This window comes from Ostrinia nubilalis, chromosome 20, assembly GCF_963855985.1.
Source record: "Ostrinia nubilalis chromosome 20, ilOstNubi1.1, whole genome shotgun sequence".
Taxonomy (NCBI): domain Eukaryota; kingdom Metazoa; phylum Arthropoda; class Insecta; order Lepidoptera; family Crambidae; genus Ostrinia; species Ostrinia nubilalis.
In genome coordinates, this window is record NC_087107.1 from 1,896,165 (window position 1) to 1,918,452 (window position 22,288).

General features: G+C 36.9%; 1 protein-coding gene across 1 annotated transcript in view; it reads left to right on the forward strand.

Moving 5' to 3' along the window:
- Positions 1-395: 395 nt before the first annotated feature.
- Positions 396-22,288, forward strand: part of LOC135081842 (ensconsin-like) — a 57,760-nt gene continuing 35,867 nt past the window's right edge. Inside the window, exons 1-3 of the mRNA XM_063976622.1 lie at positions 396-730; positions 17,169-17,353; positions 17,825-18,064. Of these exons, the coding sequence (XP_063832692.1) occupies positions 685-730; positions 17,169-17,353; positions 17,825-18,064 (471 nt within the window). The 5' untranslated portion in view covers positions 396-684. The remainder of the gene's footprint in view (positions 731-17,168; positions 17,354-17,824; positions 18,065-22,288) is intronic.

A 22,288-nucleotide genomic window follows, 5' to 3' on the forward strand; every position in this document is an offset into this window, starting at 1 on the left:
GAGTGAGTTATTCATTACTTTTGTGATTTTACTTTTACAACGTTGAAACTTATTTTTTCCTAAACAAATACATTTTTTAATCTGAAATTACGTGTATTTTCACATACCGTAACTGAACAAACATTTTGTAAAAAAATAAAAATGTGTTATGATAATGGCAACTCCAGTTCATAAACTCTGCTACTCAATACTAGATGGCGCTACAAGTCAAAAGTTTCTTTATGACTTTCATTTGTATTGCGTGTTTTCTTTGTAATAAAGTATTATTATTGGCACAAAGCACGCAATGGATAAGAAAGTTATGTCAAACTAGCTAATTATTTTTATTTGAACTCGGTGGACGACCCGGTAACAACGTTATTATGCCTACATTCATTGAAATTTTCCATCTTATCAGTTTTTGTGATGCTTTGTTATAAATTTTTCAAAAACTAGTAGAAATAATTAAAGTTTAAAAATCTGAAACACATTTTTTTGCTGCTTATTTGGAAGGTGGTTCGCCTACATTTGCCACCGCCATCTCATCGCTCGGCTGCGGTACGTCATTGGACTCATTGGCAGTGAACGGAACGAAGTGTTATCGTATAGATCGCTGGCTGGCTGTCTGAAAATAGTGAACCGAGTATGAGTTTTCGAAATATGTTCGAATAAAAAGTGAATAGTGAGTGACTGTCATCCAGCAAGATGGTTGATGACGTGAAAAATATTACCGAAACCGCTGAAAGTAAAGGTATATGTGCAATTACAGTTAAAATGTGTCATTTTGGTGTAAAATGTGATTGAAATTTGTCTAACCCTAAATCGTGTCGTGGCCCCACGTAGTGGTTTTGTTCGGTTCGAGAATGTCCGTGGTGCGATGTGCTCGTCACAATCCAATGTTTTGTTTTTCATCTTTATTTGGACGCCTTTTTCCCGTCGTGGTATGTTCTAAAATTAGCAAAATAGTTGCCAGACAACAGGAATGCGCGGCCGATGATGTTGCTAATGTCATTCTGGTCTCTCTGAATTTGGGTGTTTCGTGCTTAGTTACCGTTATATCTGACTATTTTTTGGCTTTCTACTGCAATTTCACGCTTAATTCTCTCTGAAGAAAGTAGATGAAATCATTAGTTATTCGTATAATGTACGGCTTGAGTCACAAGTTCCGTGATTACCTATGCACTGACGTATTTTATGTACACAACATATTTCTTACATGTAGAATTTGCAGTACACTTTCTAGTCGGCTATCTTATCATGGTTATATCACAATATATGCAGAATTACACTTTAAAGTCATAAGTCTTTTTGGGGTATGTAGTTAATGAATAGTAATTGTCTAAAAAATTGGGATTTACCCTGCCCTAAAACTGTTAAGATACAATATAAAGTAAAAAGATAGGATTAAAAAAGCGTTCAGTAAGTACAGGTCTTAACAGACGATAGGGAGTCCATGGTAGATGTTTTATTGCAGTGTAGACAGTATGAGATACCTAAAAATATTATAAACTTTAGTATTTATCAATAAAAACCATTGGAAATGCATTGCAAGCAATGTCTGCACGGCATGCCAATGCATGGAGTTTATATTCACTTTTAATCGTTAGAAAATAATTTATAACCTATGTAAGCTCCAGTATTATGGATAATATGGGCTACCGATAAGTATTTAATTCCCCATTTGATAAGTTAATTGCATACTAATAGAAAGAAACATCATAATCATGATTACAGCAAATACAATCATTATTATACCTACTTGCAGTGTCATAGATTGCTTTTATGACAATACAGATAAAAATTGAAATAAAAATAACAGCAGCATTTTATTTGAATGTGCGTACACTTTCACGAATAATAATTGAATTAATTGGCAATAAGGTTTATATTGCAATTGTATCAACATGCATAGTATTTATTTTTTGTTAATGTTTTCAGCTGTTCTAATGCAATTACTGAAATGCTTGTTTTTCGAGATAAATGTTTCGTAACTGTTTGAGTCACCGCCATCTGATGTCATTTTTAGCTTAAAAGAGTAAAGTCTGCAATATTCGCTACGAGTAATGAAATAGAATACTCTGGTATTCATGAAGTACATATTGCAACGTCAAATTCTTGGATTGCCGAACTGAGGACACTTTAAGAAATCAAAAAGAAATTCAACAAAATTGTTTTTAATTAACCAATTTATTTGTTGTGTTAACTAATAAAATTAGCTCTAGTTACTAATGTATTATAATCATTAAGTAATTATCTTTTATTCTAAAATAACCTTTCAGTAGAATACAAGAGAGTTTGATCTAAAAAAGCATTTTGAGTGTTGCAAATATTACCTACTTTTTAATTCCTTAAAATTATCTTTAACTCATTCACTGTTTTAATGTACTGGATAGAGACCCTCTTTTACAGGCTTTTTTTCATTGCCATTTATAATAAGGGTGCTTGAATAATACCAAATGAGTTTAAGAATTCCAATAAGACCTGTCAATCAAATAATATCCATAACCTGTGACCTTCGTCTGTTATTTATTCTGATGCTTCTATCACTTACCATCAATATTTCTCAAGACACTTGAGATCGAGGTTGCAATTCTGATTTAGTTGTTAGTGCCTCTGCAATCCTGATGTTCCATTGGATACCAAGCAGTTACTTTCTGTTGTACCTACTGGTTATGAAAAAAAAAATATTTACCAGGCTTGTGTATTTTAAGTTTTTTTCAGTGACTTTGTTCCGCCTTAATGGCAATAAATAAGCAGACTTTTTTTTTTAATTTCGAACGGGATAAAAAGTATCCTATGTCCTTCTCCTGGCTCTAAACTACCTCCCTGACAATTTTCAGCTAAATCGGTTCAGCCGTTCTTGAGTTATAAGTGGAGTAACTAACACGACTTTCTTTTATAATATAGATTAATAATTGGTGGTCATCAAATAATTCCATTAATTTGCAATTTTTCACTGCTAGGAAACTTCAATTAACTACTTGATCAGATACCAGCCTTGTTATGCATAAAAAAATATTTTATGCTGTGGCTCTACAAAGTTATTAATTAACACCTTGGTCTAATGACATTGCGTTTATTATGATGCAATAGTCATATCCACTCAATACATCAACGAATAACGTGTGGGCGCCATTGCCGAAGTTTGGATATCTTTGATATTAAAATTCATTATTAATGCTATCACTCCTACACTCTCATTTAAAATGCATCAATGATTTGCTGCTGTATCAGCTAGTTTTTCTATTTTTTTACCAAGTTTATCTGCTTGGTATATTTGAATTTTGAAATATGTGGAAATGTACATTTCAGTTTCTTTTACTTTCTTCATTCTATAAAATGTTCTGACTCCTAAAACTGACGCCTAAAACTGGATCAATTATGCATTATTGAATAAGTGATTGGTTAAAATTTTGAATTTTAATCAATCACAGGCTTGAACCTATTCTAGAATCATACTAGGTTGTAAGATGGGTATAAATGTTTAAAAAGATAACGATTTTTCAGTCGCCATTCTTGCGGCGCCTTTCATAATAATATGAACACGTGTTACTCGTGCGTCCAATTCCAGTTATTGTGAAAGTCAGAAACTTAGTCGCAAACGGACTATCCGATCAATCTGAGCTGATACCTACCCCTATAATACGGATGAATTTAAAATAAATGCGTGTGGAGCGTAATTCAATTAATGGCCTAAATAATAATACCTAGGTAATGATTTTCACTTTAAAAAAACTGCTTCAACTGGTACTGGGAAATTTTCAAACCCCAGATAGTTAAATAAATTTTAAAATAGCGTGTAGGTATTTTACAATACTGATAAAACCCTAAATTATTAGTCTTTAATGTAAATTAAGCAATTTACGTCGAAATGCATGATTGGTGTTAATTTGCATGCTGCAGTTTTTAGCGTCTTTGTTATGCATTATTGGGTATGAATTTGATAAAAACACCTAATATTAATGCTTGTTGCCCAAGGAAACTCTTTAATTTACATATAGGGTGAGCAACAATCGGTCAAGGATTTTTTGTAGGTACCATGTGGCTAGTTATAAAACATTGTATCTTTTTAAAGTTTTTTATTTTTTTTATATATTTTTTATTAGTTCTGATCACAGGAATATTGATAGAAGAACTTAGAGTTCTGTACAATAATATGCGTAGGCTCATGCTTAATTAAAAGTCCGAAAAAAACAATCCCTCAATAAAATAAAATACAATATTATGATTCCAAAACAAATTCCACAATGTTTAAAAATATGCGAAAAATTCTAAGACCGCGAACGCGAATTGTTCCTCGAGTGTTCCTCGAAAAATCTTTACATTTCTCATCGACAAATATTATCGACACATCTGTTGCTTATCTGCGATATAAAAGGAAAGCTACCTTCAAACTCATCTGACGCCCTTATTCAGTATTCAACACAATGTATGTAATAACCCCAATCGATTCAATCGGATCAAAGTCCCCTGCCGGATTGGGACCACCTCCGTCACCACTTTCATGTAAAGCCAAAATATACAGCTTGGCAAATATCTGAAATGCCTATGCCCTTGACTTATCCTGAATTCATTATGCTGCACAGCTATGAATTTCTCGACCTGTCTCCCATTTTCCGATTGTGAAGAAATGTGCATTTCCATGGTCATACAATACAGTCTTAAATTGCTGAAGACCCTAAAAATTCCGTCACGATCGAATCACCCAGATAACCGTGACCACGACCATCGAAGATGGCTATTCAAAGAATTCGACTAATATAAGCCATTCCTTCTTAGTCTTCTGGTTATTAGCATGGGGAGACACTAAGAAGTGGTCAACAAAAATGATGGTCTAGTAGCTAATCTACTATAATATCATATCACATGTAGAGAAAAAGCAGATTCATAATGGATGCATCACTCAGTCGAAATCTCAAAATACCCCAACGAGGAAGAAGTGGGGCGATGATTGGGAAAAACACATCGATCTATCAAAATCATTCTCAAACCACGTGCCATAATGTCAGAGTTCAGGACACCTGCTGCGTACTTAGCTAGGTAATTAATATTCTCGCAGAGAGGAAAACACCGATTTGGAGTTCAATCGCTTATGTTGACAGACGCGCCTACATTCCGATCTTTACCGAATAGTTCAAGAGTGTATTTTTAGCCAGGTTTATGAATGCTATTTGCTCTTAAGCAGAAATAATCTTTGCATCCACTTATACCCCTTTTTGGAACACGTTACCTTGCTCTCCAAGCTCACAATAAAGATCACTTGTACCTGAAACAATTCTAGAATCAAATTATGTCAAAATATTAAAAGATACTCAAATCAATTATCTCGGGGTAAGAAACTATCGTTCAAAAATTTTATGAATTCCAAAAACGTTGATGAAACATAATTAAGTAGAGCCAAGTCTGCGATCATTTTATTAATGGCATCCTGAGTCATTTTAGCTCCACAAGCAAACATGTCATTTCTTCAAAAGTTAATTCGTAGGTGTCAACTTATAATATCAAAAGCCTCAGCATATGGCTTCATACAGAATTCAGACACCCACACTTTAACCCTACCCTTATTAATAACATGTTAGAATCTAATATTGCTCACAACTCTGTTAGATATAACGTCTTTATTGCAAATTGCAATAAGTTCATTTTACACAGACTTGACAAGTTGTACACGGACCGGCAAGGTCGCCTTTCCTAATATACAGTCTTGTTCATATATTATGGTTTTATTGCCAAAGGCATTGTACCGTGAATTGATTTTATTTGATTTAGTCTACCGATTGATATAAAACTTAATCCTAATGCGTTGTTGACATGACATGTTATGTTGTCATTGGTTTTAACGATCACCATGTAAATTAGTCTTTCCTATACGACTCTTTCACCCTCGCTTTTTCCATGCTAGATTTAGTATCCTCCATTAAAGTTTGTCATCATATCGCACCTTTAAATTTAAACCGTTACTAAACGAAATTATGAAATTTTGCAGGAGAGCCAAAATAAGAAAAAAGTCAATGTTTTTTTTCAATACAGTCAAAGGAAATAGTATTTTAAGGCTTCTTAATGAGTTATATGATAGATATGTGCTAACGCTATGTTATGTGATTTACAAAAATAAAATATTTTATGTATAGTATTATTTATTTTGATTTATATAATTATAGTAACACTTTACCATTTACTATTTTTTCATTTTTTAATAAATTACTATTCAAATTGCAGTCCAAATAATGTTACTATATTGAAAACTATTTAAATTTCAATGATAATGGTGATATTATTATACATTTAAATTTTATATCATAGAGTAGGTATTTGTGATTATGTTACAATATTAAAAAAATAACAAACATACGAAACCAACAATATTTTATTACAAATTAAAGATATCCATACAAGCATTTAGCCTAGTTATTTATTAATCAGTTTTAAGACATTTTGTACCTTTAAATCATAGGAAGTATAACTGATAACGAATAAGAAAAAAACACACCTAGCAATTACAAAAAAATACATAAAAAATGTATTAAACTCAAGTAACAATCTCAGCATTATTTCCCTACCCTCGAAAGGTTGTTCACATACCTACCTTAAATCACTTAATAATAAAAAATAATGAACAATATTTTGTGGCCACTGCTCAGAATGGATGTAAGGTTGAGTCTCGTGGTACTAAAGAGCTCCTCCTCATAGACATAACCATTAGCCAACAAGTTCGGCGGAGCAGGAAAGCTCTCTCTGCTGCCTGGATTGACTATAAGAAGGCCTATGATTCGGTGCCTCAATCATGGCGGGAGAGGATCTTAGAGTTGTATAAGGTAGATGCAATGAGATCCTTTTTACGCTCATGCTCATGCATGGGGCAGTGGACTATAGTCCTTCGGCAGCCAGGTGGTGGTGAGAGGTCTCCTGATCCATTGAACTTCATAAGGATTGAGCGAGGCATTTCCAGGGTGACAGTTTGAGTCCCTTGTGGTTCTGCCTAGCACTGAATCCTCTTCGCACTCTGTTAAAGGATTCAGGGCTTAGTTATCAGCTACGAAGAGGGGGTGAGGTCATTAGTCACCTGCTCTACATGGATGATCTCAAGTTGTTCGCAACAAAACGACAAGACCTGGTGAAGTTGCTAAAAACCACACAGGTATTTAGCAACGCCATCAGGATGGAGTTTGGTGTAGACAAGTGTGCGGTCTTACATTTAGACCGGGAAAAGTTGTGAGTTCTCCGAATTTACAACTTTCTGAGACAATGACACTTAAATCTCTGTCCGAAACTGAGACCTATAAGTATCTTGGTATGTCAGAATCGTTAGGTATATCGGTAGAAGACATAAAAAAATCGGTGAAAGAACGCTTTTGTAGCCGACTGACAAAAGTTCTTAATAGCCTTTTGTCTGGCGGCAACAAAGCAAGAGCTTTCAACGGTTGGGTGATGCCTCTACTAATATACTCCTTCGGCATACTAAGATGGACTCTGACTGACTGAGCTTAACGCCCTGGATAGGAAGGTACGTCAGCAGCTCACACAACATCGCATGTTACATCCGCGCTCATCTGTAATGAGACTGTATATTCCACGGAAGTGGGGAGGTCGAAGCTTTTTAAATGCCAAGAACCTCCACAACCGTGAAGTGTGCAGTCTCAGGGATTATTTCCTTACCAACGAGTGCGGAATGCATCGTGATGTTGAGGCAGTTGACAAAAGCCTCACGCCGTTTTCCTTCGCGAACGAGAACTGGCGCAAGCCGCGGATCGGAATGACGTATCGGATTTGCATCTTGTGTAAAATTATAGTTAAAATTATATTAAGTTCGTCCATAGATGTTTGCTTGGGTTCTTCGAAACATGAGGAATCTTTTTCAGCGTCCACAGCTTCCATAATGCGAGCCAAACGTGGGTTCCGGAAATACGACATCACCTGGAGCAAATAAATGCTTTTAATCTATATTTTATTATAGACTAAAAAAAATGTTTCACTATTGTAACTAGGCATACCTATCATAAAATTTACTCATTGCTTATTGAAAAACTGTAATTAACGAAATAGGCACCCTTTAGTGATAAATATTTTTAGATAAGTACCTAAAAAAATAAAGGCAAACTGTGACTATACCAACTGTTACCGTTTACCAAAGAAATTTTATAATGAATTGTGTAATTTTTTTAAACGAAAACTGTGTTTAAACTTATAGTCACACTTTACTCATTAAAAAAACTAAACAACTTACCTTTTTTGTGACGTACGGCCGTTACTATCCAAATAATCACACTATGAATTTAAACTTTCGTCATCACTCCGCAACAAACACGTTCTTACTTGCATAGACCCGTTATTGTATTTAGCGAGCCGTTCAAAGTTTGGCTTAGTAACGTTATGCTTTAACGCTAGATGGCGTTAGAAGGCAATTTTGAAGAAGTGGTCTATTTTATCTTGTAGTTTACGTGTCCTTTAGTAAGATGGCGTTGATAACTCATTTTTGCGAAAAATTCGTTTAGTAACGGTTTAACTTTAAAGGTGCGATATTACAGAGTCGGATTCATTCAATGTAGCTAAATATACTTTTTGCTTATTAACACTAGCAAGTCATATGTCCGTTTGGAGCATTATCTCGACGTGATTCGTTTTCTATCGTCATCATGAGAGTTTCGAAAAGTTTGAACGATCAAAAATTGTATAAACTGACGATAGCTCTTGAATTATCAATAAACATTCCATTTAAAACAATCCAGCTGGAAACGGAATACCAACTTTTGACACATCTGTCTTCGCAGCATAAAAAGAAGTTTTTGCACGTTCCACATTGTCATCCAGCATCTGGCAGATGTCGCTCAACCCTCGCAAGGATGGGTAACCTGTTTCCGAGTCATATTCGTCACGGTACATTGACCATCGAGGTAATAAACAAGACAATGTATTAATAAAACTGTGTCGCTTGGCGACAGAAGGCTTGTTTGTACTTGAGCAGATTTAAAGCTGGATTATTTTCTGGAGTCTCGTTGGAAGACATTAGGTTCATAAATTTTCTTCAGGACTTTTCCAGTTTTGAAAGTAGTTGATGAAATAAAGACATTAGCAGACCTTACTGCTTCATGGTTAATGGTTTTTATTGTTTTCATTCGAAGTGTTTTCTCACCATTAGAAGTAATAGTAACGTAAACATATTAGCTATTAGATCGTATACGTAAATAGTTTCTCATAATATCGTCTACGTAAATTGTTACTTTTAATTTAAGTCTGTATGACATTCAACTCAGCAAGATCAGCTTACGTGGAGTTAATGTATCCAACCCACACACTTATTGGAATAGAATTTTGAATCGAGAAAGAAAACCAACCCATGTTCTAAACACTTTCTGTTCAAACTCATTGAATAAACGTCAGCCTACACTTTGGCAAAGGCTGCTGAGATGGGCGAACTAAGTACTAATTGATTTCTGTGACGGGTCTGGGTGTGACTATGTATAATATTTATGTATTTAAAAAAAAAAGTATATAAGTAGTATATATATCCGTTAAGCTAGCACCCATAACACAACCATTAAGTTGCTTACTTTGGGGCTAGCTGGCGCTGTGTGAAATTGTCCAAAGATTTATTTATTTATTTATTGATCCTTGTCTTACGCTACAAATACTTACTATACGAGTAGTTCAGTAACTAAATCAGTGAGTAAGTAGGCACAGATGACGGCACGTCAAGCATGGCCTCTTATGGACTAAGTTCGTTTTCAGCTAAATGACGTCCACTGCTGGACAAAGGCCTCCCCCAAGGTTTTCCACAATGAACGGTCCTGCGCTGCCCGCATCCAGGCTCTTCCCGCGACCTTCACCAGATCGTCGGTCCACCTAGTAGGAGGCCTGCCCACGCTACGTCTTCCAGCCCGTGGTCGCCACTCGAGAACTATGTACTAAGTAATAGAGGCGATTTTGCAAATAGCCCGATGTGCTATCGTCTGTACAGTTGCATTTGCACGTTTACCTGGGTTCGTCATTTGTGTGACGGCTGTAGTTTTAATGCCGACGTCATTTTATGAATGGAATGTTCCAGCGTTCCGCAAAACATGCGATTCTATTGTATTTTTGTCATTTGCAGCTGTTGTTTTATCATTTAGGTTATGTTTTTATTGCTTTTGCTTATGTCTGTCAATAGAGGACAAACTTTTGGGGCCTTTATCCATAAAAAGTTTTCAAGATGATAAAAATAACAGTGTTTATAACTAACTACTGCTGAGTGATAAGAACTCGTTCTCTAGACGTATGTAAACAACGCTGACCCAATAGTAATAGCATTCCATCCATCTCCCTTATCTGATGTATTGGATTGGATTGCGATAGTGTACGTTGGTGTTGATAGTATTTACATCGAAGATTCTATTTTATGGGGTAGAACAGAATCTTTATTTTGTAGCGCTTGTTTAGGTATTGTTTAGATTGTTGCATTAAAGGTCAGGAAAGTAATTAATTCATTCCTAGGTTATTGTATCCCATTTCTACATGATCTTACATGAATCGGTTACGGGTTTTATTATTTTATACTGTCCTTTATCATCAGTACCTACGTCACACGTGCATCAGTCCTCCGGTGTATTAAGTCACTTCTTGTATTTCCCAACAGCTTGTAGCCTTTTGTAGGTATATCTTGCTAACCACTCTACGTTTGCCAAGACGCGGTTTTAGTTCAAGTCGTATACAAGTATACAACACGTCGACCCCATCGATTTCGTAGATTCTACGCCAAATGTGATTAGCTCGTAGCCACTTTAATTTGCTAATACATATTTTTATTTGCAGTTGCAGCCACTTTAGTTTGCTAATCCTTTTATTAGGCCGAGTGCTTTAACATCAATATTTGTATTGTCCAAATTCCAAAAATCGAAGCTATAATATCGCTTTAAGATGCCATCATTATCTCTCAAGTCCTAAACCAATAAATCATAGGTAATATTTCAAAACAACCTGTATTGTGGAAATCATAGTTGGACACACAGGTCGATGCGATAGTGTGTGGGCTTCATCACTGATTGCTATCTATCTAGAGGTATGACAGTCATAGTAATGAGTCAGGTTGGGTAACTCATGACGAGTAGTCGTGTAACGTGTGTACTATGCCATTGCCACCCACATAGAATAAACCAGTCATACGCTATCGATTCAAGAAATTGCCCTTCATATAAAATTGTAGGATAGAGTTACTGTTTTGAAGCGATACACATTTGTTTCTTACAGACAAATATTCCTCCACGACCTTGGTGACTCAAGTCCTAATGAAGGTCGTTAGCAGTTTACATTATTGTCGTCATTGCATCTTATTTAAATGTAAAATTCTTAGCACTTATTACCATACCAGCAGCGGTAATTGCTCGCATTCGATTTGTTAATTTAGATGCCAGTTCTGTTGATGTTTGCTGAATTAGCTGAAAGGATTCATAATATCCAGCAATTCATCGAGATAGACTCGTTAATCATCATGAATAACTGCAGGGTACTAATCATCATTATTGGAAGGTGGGTATACGCGAGACTAACCACAGAAGCGTGGCCAGACCGACACTAGCCGACGATACTTTTTGCGGGCCTGCTATTTTTAGATAGCCCGCAAAAAGGTATTGTAGGCAGTACCAATTCAAAGTTATTGGTGCTAGACAAACTGGCTGTAAAGAATATCACATGGGAGTGTACTTAGATCGAAGACAAAACTCAAAATTAATGAATTTTTAGCACAGTTCGTTTAAAAATTGGAACTTTCTGACCGTTAAATTTCTCTTAAATCCTAACAATGTTGCAGGAACAAGTTTTTGTCGAAATTCAACCGATCTCTTTCGCAATTGCTGTGGAACATTTTGCTTCGTCTACCGCCTACCGCATTAGACTTATTGCCAGCAGTTTTTGTCTACATTACTATAAAAAGTCCAGTCATTGTAGATCTAGACTTGACTGTAAAAACTCTGCATTATCACCGCTCTCGGGAAAAGTAGATCGAATTGTGGTGAAACTAACCTTGTGCATAGTAGGGGAAGATACAGTAACTTCTTGCTTCAAAATCATCTTAGCCTGTAGAATTCATTCATTCATTATTCGTTCATATTTGGTGGCGTGAAGATCATCTAGCTACGTATTTACTGTCTCCAACGTTTTCAGATGCAGATGGCGGGACTTGCTATGCACACTAATTGCTGTATTACTGAGTCCCATTTGAGGAAAGTCAAAGTGTCTGAGTTTGACTAAAGCTAAGAGGTTTTTCCTAAATACATTTTCTATGTGTATTTATGAATTATCGAGTGCTGGCTGCAGTTACATATCTCCTAACTTCTAGTACTAATCGGGTAGATTGTTACTTCTCATGTGTTAAGAATACTGATTATATCTGTATTGGGTGTTGTATTTCACATAATTCTGCTTGTTTTAATGCGGGCGCAGATTTGCGTGCCACGCCAGTTTCTGGATCTGATAAAGCTATTGATTTTGTCGATCAACCACTTGATAATGCGACGGGTTCGTGCGCTTTTTCAGTGGCATTCGATTTCGAGACATGTTTGTTTGGTTTATGTGTAAATTCGGTCGTTGTAAGACACATGTTGAAAGTCCAGACAACACATGTGTCAGTATCAGTAACACATTTTTGCTGGAAAATATCACCTTTTCTAGCTTCATAAGATACCATTATTCATAGTCTTTAGCTAGCACAAAAAAATTTTTATTCAATCATATATTCTAGCCGTGTGATAAATTGGTGTTGAATATTGAAATTCAACAAATTATATCTTGAGTAATAAATTCAGAATACAAACCTGAATTTGGCATCTTTGGAAGTTTCATTGGAAATAGCTCTGTAACTTTTATACAGATGGTTAAAAATTAGACGCAATAGCATAGTCTATCAATAGAAAATATGATGTATCTACACATGTTGAAGCTATACTTGCCTTATCTTATCATCGAGTGCTGTGTATGATGTTGGATCGATTTTTATAGAGCGCAGCGTCGTGTTTTCGTTTTTTACACTACTAAAGATACAAATGGATTTAAAAATTACGCACTTTCACCTGACGTGTTTCTTTTATCCGATATTAAGATCAAGATACACGTAATCCGAGAATTTGCTGCTAAAGTAGCGACTTTTGTTTATGTTTGCTTCGTTTTTAATGGTAAACATGTTAATGAACCTCATTTCGTAAAAAATAATGATTCTGCACTACATGTGCCACTGTAATAATTTGCATTAAAACAAACTATATTCAAACTTCCTAAAATATTGCTTCATTTTCTGATAACGTAGACATACTCTGCAGTCAATCATTCATGATCTTTACTTTGTATGATGCATACTTACTATGAACAGATAAATCTCAGGATAAGTCGGCGTAGACGCATTACGTACTATATATCTTGAAAACTAAGACATTTGTAACAATTTTCAGTATCTGTTTCACCTTCAAATATTTATGAAAGCTTAGCTAAAAACTTATGAGTGATGATAGTATGATGATGAGATACAAAAGACAAGTGACCTTGATTTCACTTGAACGTGCGTTATAAATATCAACGCGCTTTTTCTCATGTACAGAGAGCAAGTCGAGCTGTACACTATGGCATCTTATGCCGATGTAACAAGGGCGATTTTGCAACAAACATGTATCGCCTAATGAGCTGTCGTACATAGACACATAGACAAAGACGCTGCGCATAAGCTGAATGATTTGACACAATCTATGTTTGGATCTAATTATGAACGGACTAGCAATTAGACAACTTTCATAGAACGCACGAACGCAAGCGCAGTGATCAGCTGTCAAAATTACAACTCCTAAATGAGGAGCTTAACATAGTTGTGAAGTTTTACTATCTTTTTTACGATCACTGATTACAGATTCATCAAGATAATTAGCAAACCTACTTTGTCTTTTGTTTATTTTGGTTTAAAGCCCCATGATGGTAAAGGTCCGTAGTTGGGAATTGATTAATGTGAAAACTTCCTAAACCAGCAAGTGTTAAAATTCATTAGCCTGAACTTCTGCGCAATGGAAACATTGTGATCTGCAAGTAAACAAGCTCCCAAGCCATAAAGCAATTCAAAGCCAACCTTCCCAATCCTCGTTGAAGCAATACCAATAAAGGACAAAGACGTTCGCGAAATAAAATGGATTTCCTAAGCACCAATCAACTACCACTAGTCGCACTTAACGCCATGGACTTAGTAATAAATCAAACAGGCCATTGGAACTAATCATCGTTTGCCACAGCCATACTACATGCCAATCGATGTTACAAAGGCTTGGCCACGCGTGTCCTATGAGATGTTCCGCATGCCTGTGTAAAGACAGGGAGCCTAGACAAAGTAAAGCATTTTGTGACGGTTTTAATTTCGAAACCGTTTCACGAAACGAAATAACAAGGACTTAAAAACGCAAGAGCGAAGAGATTTCGGAATGATCACTGTCACTATTGTTATTTTGTCTAGGGCCTAGGGCTGATATAGGTACAGACGTGGTATCCAAATAGGTAGTATTGAAGTGTGGTCAGGCAGAAGATAGAGCTCCGCTAACTAACAATCGCCGTCAAATGTTTCTGTAGATAAAATTCTGTTTTGATTGGAACTTAATCCCCACTTTAATCAAAGTTAAGTTTGTATTTTTTAGTTTTTACTAATAGCTGAAGCATTACACACCTCTTGCCATCTGATGCTTTTTACTAATAGCTGGAGCATTACACACCTCTTGCCATCTGGTGTCAAAAGCGACGTCTCCTTTCACTCTACCTCATATGTAAAAGATGTCCGATGGAAAAAAAGACCGGTGAATGGCAATTAAACATCTCAGAGGCGCAACCTTGTCATTAATCTCCAAACAGCTGCTTAACACTTAACACCATTCTATTGCGAAACAATTTGTTTTCAAGGTTGTCGATCCTATAAAATCCTCCGTCGAGTTTACTCGGTTATATTACGATTATGCAACACCTAGTGTAGGCCGGACCCACTATGTCGATTGCCGACAAGTGGCCACATTCCTGCGCGATGACGATGACTATTTACTAAACACGCGTCTATTGATCTGAGTCGATTGTGGACATTCATCGATTAATCGATCGGGACCCCTGTCTGTGTTGAACCCACGTGGAGGGTAGGGTTGTCACATCACCTACAAGCTCTGTAGTTTCAGACCCAATAAATTCTTTTGGGGAGACGTAGGTAATCGCCTTGAGTAAGGACACCTAGTTATAATGAATCTTTGGAAAATATTCACTAGAAATAGGCTAAAATATCACATTATTTAATATAGTTTTTTATTTATCACACTCCACTGTTTGTAGACTTTGTAGTACTTAACAGGTCTCGTTTAAATATCCAAACATGAATAGTTAGTTCAACATGAATATTTAAACTGACAACCCTGCATCGTGTAATGATACGTGTTAAACAATAATTAGGTCAAAGCTTGGCATGTGAAGTAGTTGCGGTGCGCCTTTATTACTGTGTTTATGTTCCGTAACCTCATATAAGACTCAATTTCCTTTAAAAGTATTTTCAAAATATCAAAATTTAAAGTACCTATAGACGCGCCAAATTGTTTATATTGATCCAACCGAAAATATAGTATCCTTTCAATATTTTAAACTGAGAAGCTCTGGAATGAATTTTCCCCAATCTTTCTAAGTTGATTTTTCCTGTCAATTTTACGTTAGAATTCCGATTCCATATAGTCCCATAGAAAAAAGACATTTTATCTTTTCCGAATATGAAATAATGCCTAATGCATTGCAAACACCAAAAAATAGCCAAAAGATCCGGCTCTCTCGAGTGATGCACTTACAATAATCAGTATTTTAATCATATCGTCGAGGAAAATGATGAACTGCCCAACTGATTCAGTGCACAAGCGATTAGCCACCATTATCTGAGCCTGAACAATTAAATCTATTTGTCAGAGCTTGGATCGAATCGTAACAACCAAAACTTTCACTCACATGTGTGGCTGCAATGATCCCATGGCTAATGATTCGTCTTTCTGGAAATGGACCGTGGAGAGGCGCTCACGAAACACAAATGTGCAGAGAAAGCTCGTTTATGAGACACATTTTGGTACCTTTATGGGTGAAGTCACGATATCTGATTTATGACCTCTATCAGCTAGAGGTAGTCGATTTTTTCTTGTTTCAAATTACGTTTGACCTCTCATTGGCAAGATCAATTGGGAAATCAATACTATACTACATAATTTTATTGTAGCTGTAATGTGTCTCTAAATTGAATACTGAATAATACTTCATTTGATTCCCTAATCTAGCTTTTTGACCTGGGAGTAATCCTACATTTTGAAACCACGTTTCTCTAGTTAGGGTTTACTTGTCAGAGATTTATCAACCGTTGTTGGGATTAACAAGTTCGGTTTTGTCATTCGTGTTTGTTACTCCGATATTTTCAACGTTCGTTTATTTGTCTTGTTCACGTGTGCAGCCTGTCAATTTAGATATCAATATGGTATATTAATTCATCTTGTTCTGAATTTATAGTTCGTTTACTTCAACGCAGAATTTCAAGTGCGTTTCTTCCGTGACGTTGATCATTCATCAGTTGAGCAATGAATAATCGGCAGTGTATTGTTTGGTATAAAACATTAAGGCTGAAATACCTAACGCCTATTATTAGAAGAAAGCTATTGATGTTATGCTGATACTTTTTTTGACCGTGGAGAGTGCAAACTTGCCTTACATTGGTTGAACCGATTAATGGTCCATAGCGTTAGATTTGTGAAACAAATTAGTTTGGGTGCCACGACCGTTTATTAAATACACTTTAAATGCTGTTGAAGTTGTCATTTAAAATTTCCTTAGTACATCTGACATTTTTTTTTATCAATACACACAAAATCCTGTGATCCTCTCTCATTTTAGTTCTCAAAAGAACAGATTAAAGATCTTGCAAATCGCTTAATAATTCCTAACCCTTCATAAGTATCTTATGCCCATTTTCATCATCAATCCCTAATTTTTAATTGATCCCTAGATAAACAAAATTGCTGTTATGTGTAGGGGTCACTTAAAAATTAGGGATTGATGGTGAAAACGGTCTATCAAACCAATTGTTATTCTGTGGTATGGTAGTGAGAGTGGTACTTTGGAATTTCGTTACTTCTGAAAATGATAATATAATTATGTCATAGTTGCGTGCCTTTTCCTAACTCTCGCTCTCCTTCCAGCGACAGCAGATGCCATAGACCGAGCGAGACTAGCCCGCGAGCGGCGCGAGGCCGAGCAGCGCAAGCGGCTGGACGAGCTGCGCGCGCACGCGGCCGCCGCGCAGGCGCAGCGCGAGAAGCGCGACGAGGAGCGCCGCCGCCGCCAGGCCGAGCAGCGCGCTAAGGATGACGATAGGAGAGTACAGGTAAATGCTACTGTATTACGATCCAGTAGGGTCTACTACAATTAGTCGCATAATCGATGTAACAAAGACATGAAGCAGGAAACTTCTCGGCCTTTGCCAAATGTTTCTCTCGAAGCGCTGATACTGATAGGGAGTATTAAGACACTTGTGCGCCGCCGCCAGACGAAGAAGCGCGCAAAGAATGACGATAAGAGAGTCCAGGTAAATGCAGCTGTATTGTGGGTCTAGCAGGGTCTATTATTAGTCGCACATTTGCAGGCAGTCTCAGCTGCACTTGCTAAATGATTATCTTGAAGTGCACATAGGTAGTAACTGGAGACATGCGCGCTACTCCACGATCGGACAGTCCAGGTAATGTACAATATTGTGTGCATAAAAGGGTGAAAAATTTGTCGCACATTCGATGTAACAAAGAGATGAAGTAGGCCAATTCTCAGCGTTTACCAAATTTTTGTCTCAAAGAGCTGATAGGGAGTATCAGGAGACTCGCGCGCTGTCACCAGGCGGAGCAGCGAATTTTTTGTCTCGAAGCGCTCTGGTAGGGAGTATAGGAGACTAGCCCGCGAGCGGCACGAGGCCGAGCAGCGCAAGCGGCTGGACGAGCTGCGCGCGCACGCGGCCGCCGCGCAGGCGCAGCGCGAGAAGCGCGACGAGGAGCGCCGCCGCCGCCAGGCTGAGCAGCGCGCTAAGGATGACGATAGGAGAGTCCAGGTAAATGACGTAAATTTACTCTATTGTGTGCACCCACATAATTAGTCGCACTCGCACATACGACACATGAAAAATAGGCAAATTCGCAGCCTTTGTCTCGAAGCGCTGGTAGGGACTAGGGAGTATCAGGACATTTAGGACACTTGCGCATGACGATAGGAGAGTCCAGGTAAATGTACTTTATTGTGGGTCCAGCAGGGTCTTTAATTAGTTGCACATTCGATGTAACAAAAACATGAAGCAGGCAACTTCACTGCCTTTGCCAAGTATTTATCTTGAAGTCTCCTAATACTCCTACCTATTAGGAGACTTGCGCGCTGTCGCCAGGCGGAGCAGCGCGCTAAGGATGACGATAGGAGAGTCCAGGTAAATGCTACTTTATTGTGGGTCTAGCAGGGTCTATAATTAGTCGCACATTCGATGTAACAAAAACATGAAGCAGGCAACTTCACTGCCTTTGCCAAGTATTTATCTTGAAGTCTCCTAATACTCCTCCCTATTAGGAGACTTGCGCGCTGTCGCCAGGCGGAGCAGCGCGCTAAGGATGACGATAGGAGAGTCCAGGTAAATGCAACTGTATTACGATCCAGCAGGGTCTATAATTAGTCGCACATTCGATGTAATAGAAGAGATATGATAGCCAGTTCCTCTGTGGTTGAGGATTCTGGGCGAAGCTTGCTTCCAACTTCGGCCTGATCATCACTTACCATCAGGTGAGACACAGGTCAAGAGCTTCCTCGTTGTGGTTAAAAAAATAGTATCTCAGCATTTCCCATTTGTGTCTCAAAGCGCTGTTAGGGAGTATCTGGACACTTACGCGCTGCCGCTAGTTGAAGCAGCTCGCTAAGGATGACGATAGGAGATTCCAGGTAATGTACTCTATTGTGTGCATAACAGGATCCATAATTAGTGGAACGCTTTTGACAAATGTATCTCAAAGGTATCAGGTTCAGGAGACATGCGCGCTTTCGCCAGACGGAGCAGCGCGCATGACGATAGGAAAGTCCAGGTAAATGCAGCTGTACTGTGTGCCTAACAGGGTCCATAATGTGTAACATCTTAAGTAGAATTCACTAGAGGCAGCCTCGCCTCGGTCTCGCGAAGTGGAGACGCTGCCTCACCTCAACCTTGAGAAGAACCATTTTTTTTTAAAAGGCAACACAGCCAGATTTTCGAACCGCAACGTGGCCTCAAGCCGAGCAGCCTCTTCTTGAGGCAGACTGAGGCTGCTAATAATAGATACCAAACTTTATGTACAGTCGATGCTATCTTATGTAGAAGCTATTATGAACTATATTGCAAGATAATGTTTCACTGGATCTTCTGTATGCACTTACAAAAAACTAATACCCCGTGATTCATTGCAGTTTGCAATCCTATAACTGAAGATAAAAAAATGGTACCACCTTTTATCATAAATAAGTAGTAAATTCATATCAAAAACATGCAATATCATGGTTCCATTCTTCCTCACTTACGCTGTCTTGAGAAGTTGGATAGACCTGATAATATAGGGACAATTCATTATTAAAATAATCACTGTAGTTGATTTACTCATCCGATTTTGCTTCTTTGCTGCAGAGTTATTCAAGAATCTACAAAGGCAAAATGGACCCGCAGGTGACCCAAATAATTTTATTCAACGTACATGTTCTTAAACGTAGAGTTGTTAGTATACTTGTGTAATACGGGCTAATCTTGTAATTTCCCTGTGATGTTATTGTAAGTCACTACTAACTCGATTATAATTGAAGTACGAGTACTAGCTATCTTAGTAGCAACGACACCTAACGCCTAGCTCCATGACTTTCACCTTCCAAGTTAAATAATAGACGTTATGGCGGTGAAAATTAGAAATTACCCAGAGTCCATTGCGAAAACAAATCTACGTGAATGGGAAATAATAACACGTTCCGTTTCGGTATTATGATAAACACCGACTCAAGGTGCTACCTGTTGGGTGTTGGGAGTTGAAGGTTATTATTATTATTATAAAACTTTATTGCACAATAAAATAGTACAAAAGGTGGACTTAATGCTATTTAAGCATTCTCAGCCAGTCGACCCCTGGGTTATGCAGAAAGCTGTGTGTGCGAAGGTAGAGGTAGAAGGGTAGAAGTTAAAATTGAAGTTAAATTTTTAATTCATATAATATTTAAGATACCTACATATACCTACATACATACATACATATACATACATATATACAGATACATACAAACATATAATATAAATAAATATAATTAACATATAATACCATATAATATGTGATAAATAAATAAACAATATTACGCAATCATGTGGAAAGGTGTTTACGTACTCTCATTTTAAATGATGTCCTCGTTTCCGACTCTCTGACATCTTGTGGCAACGAGTTCCAAAGGCGAGTAGCCTGCACTGTAAAGGACTTCGAGAAGAAGGCAGAGTGGTGGACAGGTGTCACAAGCCGAAGGTTCAATAATAGTTCCGACTCTGACAGTTCGTAATTTTCTATAGGCCAAGCAACAATCGGTGCATTTATTTGTGCAACGAGATAATTCGTAGGAAGCACATAGCTAGCTCTAGTTACTTGACGTAATTGAATATCTTGTGTAACAATATTGCTGACTTCCACAATCCTTTGGATGCAATTTCGTGTATTTAGAATAATTAGATTTAAAGATTTGATTTGACTAGAAACGATTTTACAAATATTTGGAGCTAACTGGTTCATTTCGGATAAATACTTAGTCATACTGGAACAGATTGTTCTATTAGAAAAGATATTTTTTACGATCAATCGCGGCAATTAGTAGTAGAAAAATCTTGTTAAAAATTTCATTCCCTAAACTCCTTTCTCCACATCTAGAGGCGTGTTGAAATCGCATGTTGCGCTATCGTCCGAGATTAATTAGAACTTCTCGATTACGCACGTCAATTAGCACGTTATGTGCATCTATGTATAGTAAGTTTTTGCCAGCACTTTAATCTTTGTTTACGTTTTTTACCCCCAATTCAGCAAAATTTCCAAGATTCACCAAAATTGGAATAGCAGATTTAAATTTTCTTCCTATTGTTGCTGCAATTTGAATAATTTTAATTGGGAGTCCGTGGTCTGAAGCTGGCAATCACCGACCAATTTGTATCTGGCAATCTGGCTGATTATTCTGACTCAGTCGATATTACAACGATGTTTTAACTTCCACGATAAAGATCTTTTGCTAATTTGTAAAATACTCGAGGTCTTAAAACAATTTACGTCGTGTTAACATTTTTAAGTTCAACAAAAATTTAGCAGCGAACACAGCTAAAACTTTATCGTTACCAGCAGTCTTAAAGATTCTTGTTTAAAGCGAAAATAAAACTTCGTTTCTCAGTTCAATTGCGAAGTTTCCTTGAAATCTCCAATAGTTTTCCCGTACACAAAAGTATTCGTGATTGCCTCGTAAACGCCATTTCCCTGCGAATTCAATGTGTATGACGTAGGTGTTACATAACTCGTCCTCGTCGAGATGATGTCACTACCACGCATTGCCTATTGTAATGTCGTTTGCTAGATTACGCCAAAAGGATGATGGGCACTTTTCTATGGAATCTGGGCGTAAAACCAACAGAAATTTAACTACTATTATTTGTTAGGACTTAATATCAGAAAAATATTTTCATATAAATAACTACCAAAAACTCCCGGGTTTGCTTGGAAATTGACATAATGTGTAATAGTAATAGGTGCTTTATTGCGCAAATAAAAAATATTACTAATTAATATACTTACTTATCTACTTACATTTTAAATATATTAAGTTATTTTTCCACTATTATGTCCAGCAGTTCAGGAGTGGGGCCAACAAATGGTATATTTAAACCATGTTCTGCATTATAAGCGTAGGACCATACCTAGGTACCATTTAGAGAAATGACATGAACACAGTCATGTTTCAATGGGATTTCTACCAGTTAAGTTGTAGTGTTGTCGCATAATCGATCATGGATCGATTATTAATCGATATTGCCAAATAACGATTTAACGATTAACAATTCGATTAATCGATTTTATTGATTACCATCATTACTATCATTTGATTGTTAATTCAATTCCTTATTTTCAGCAATATAATCGATTATTGCAATCGAATAATCGATTATGATTTATTCGGTATACATACTTACTAAATCGACAGAATCGATAGTAAGACATGATTCAATACTTAAATACTAATTTAATACTTCAATATGATCGATAAA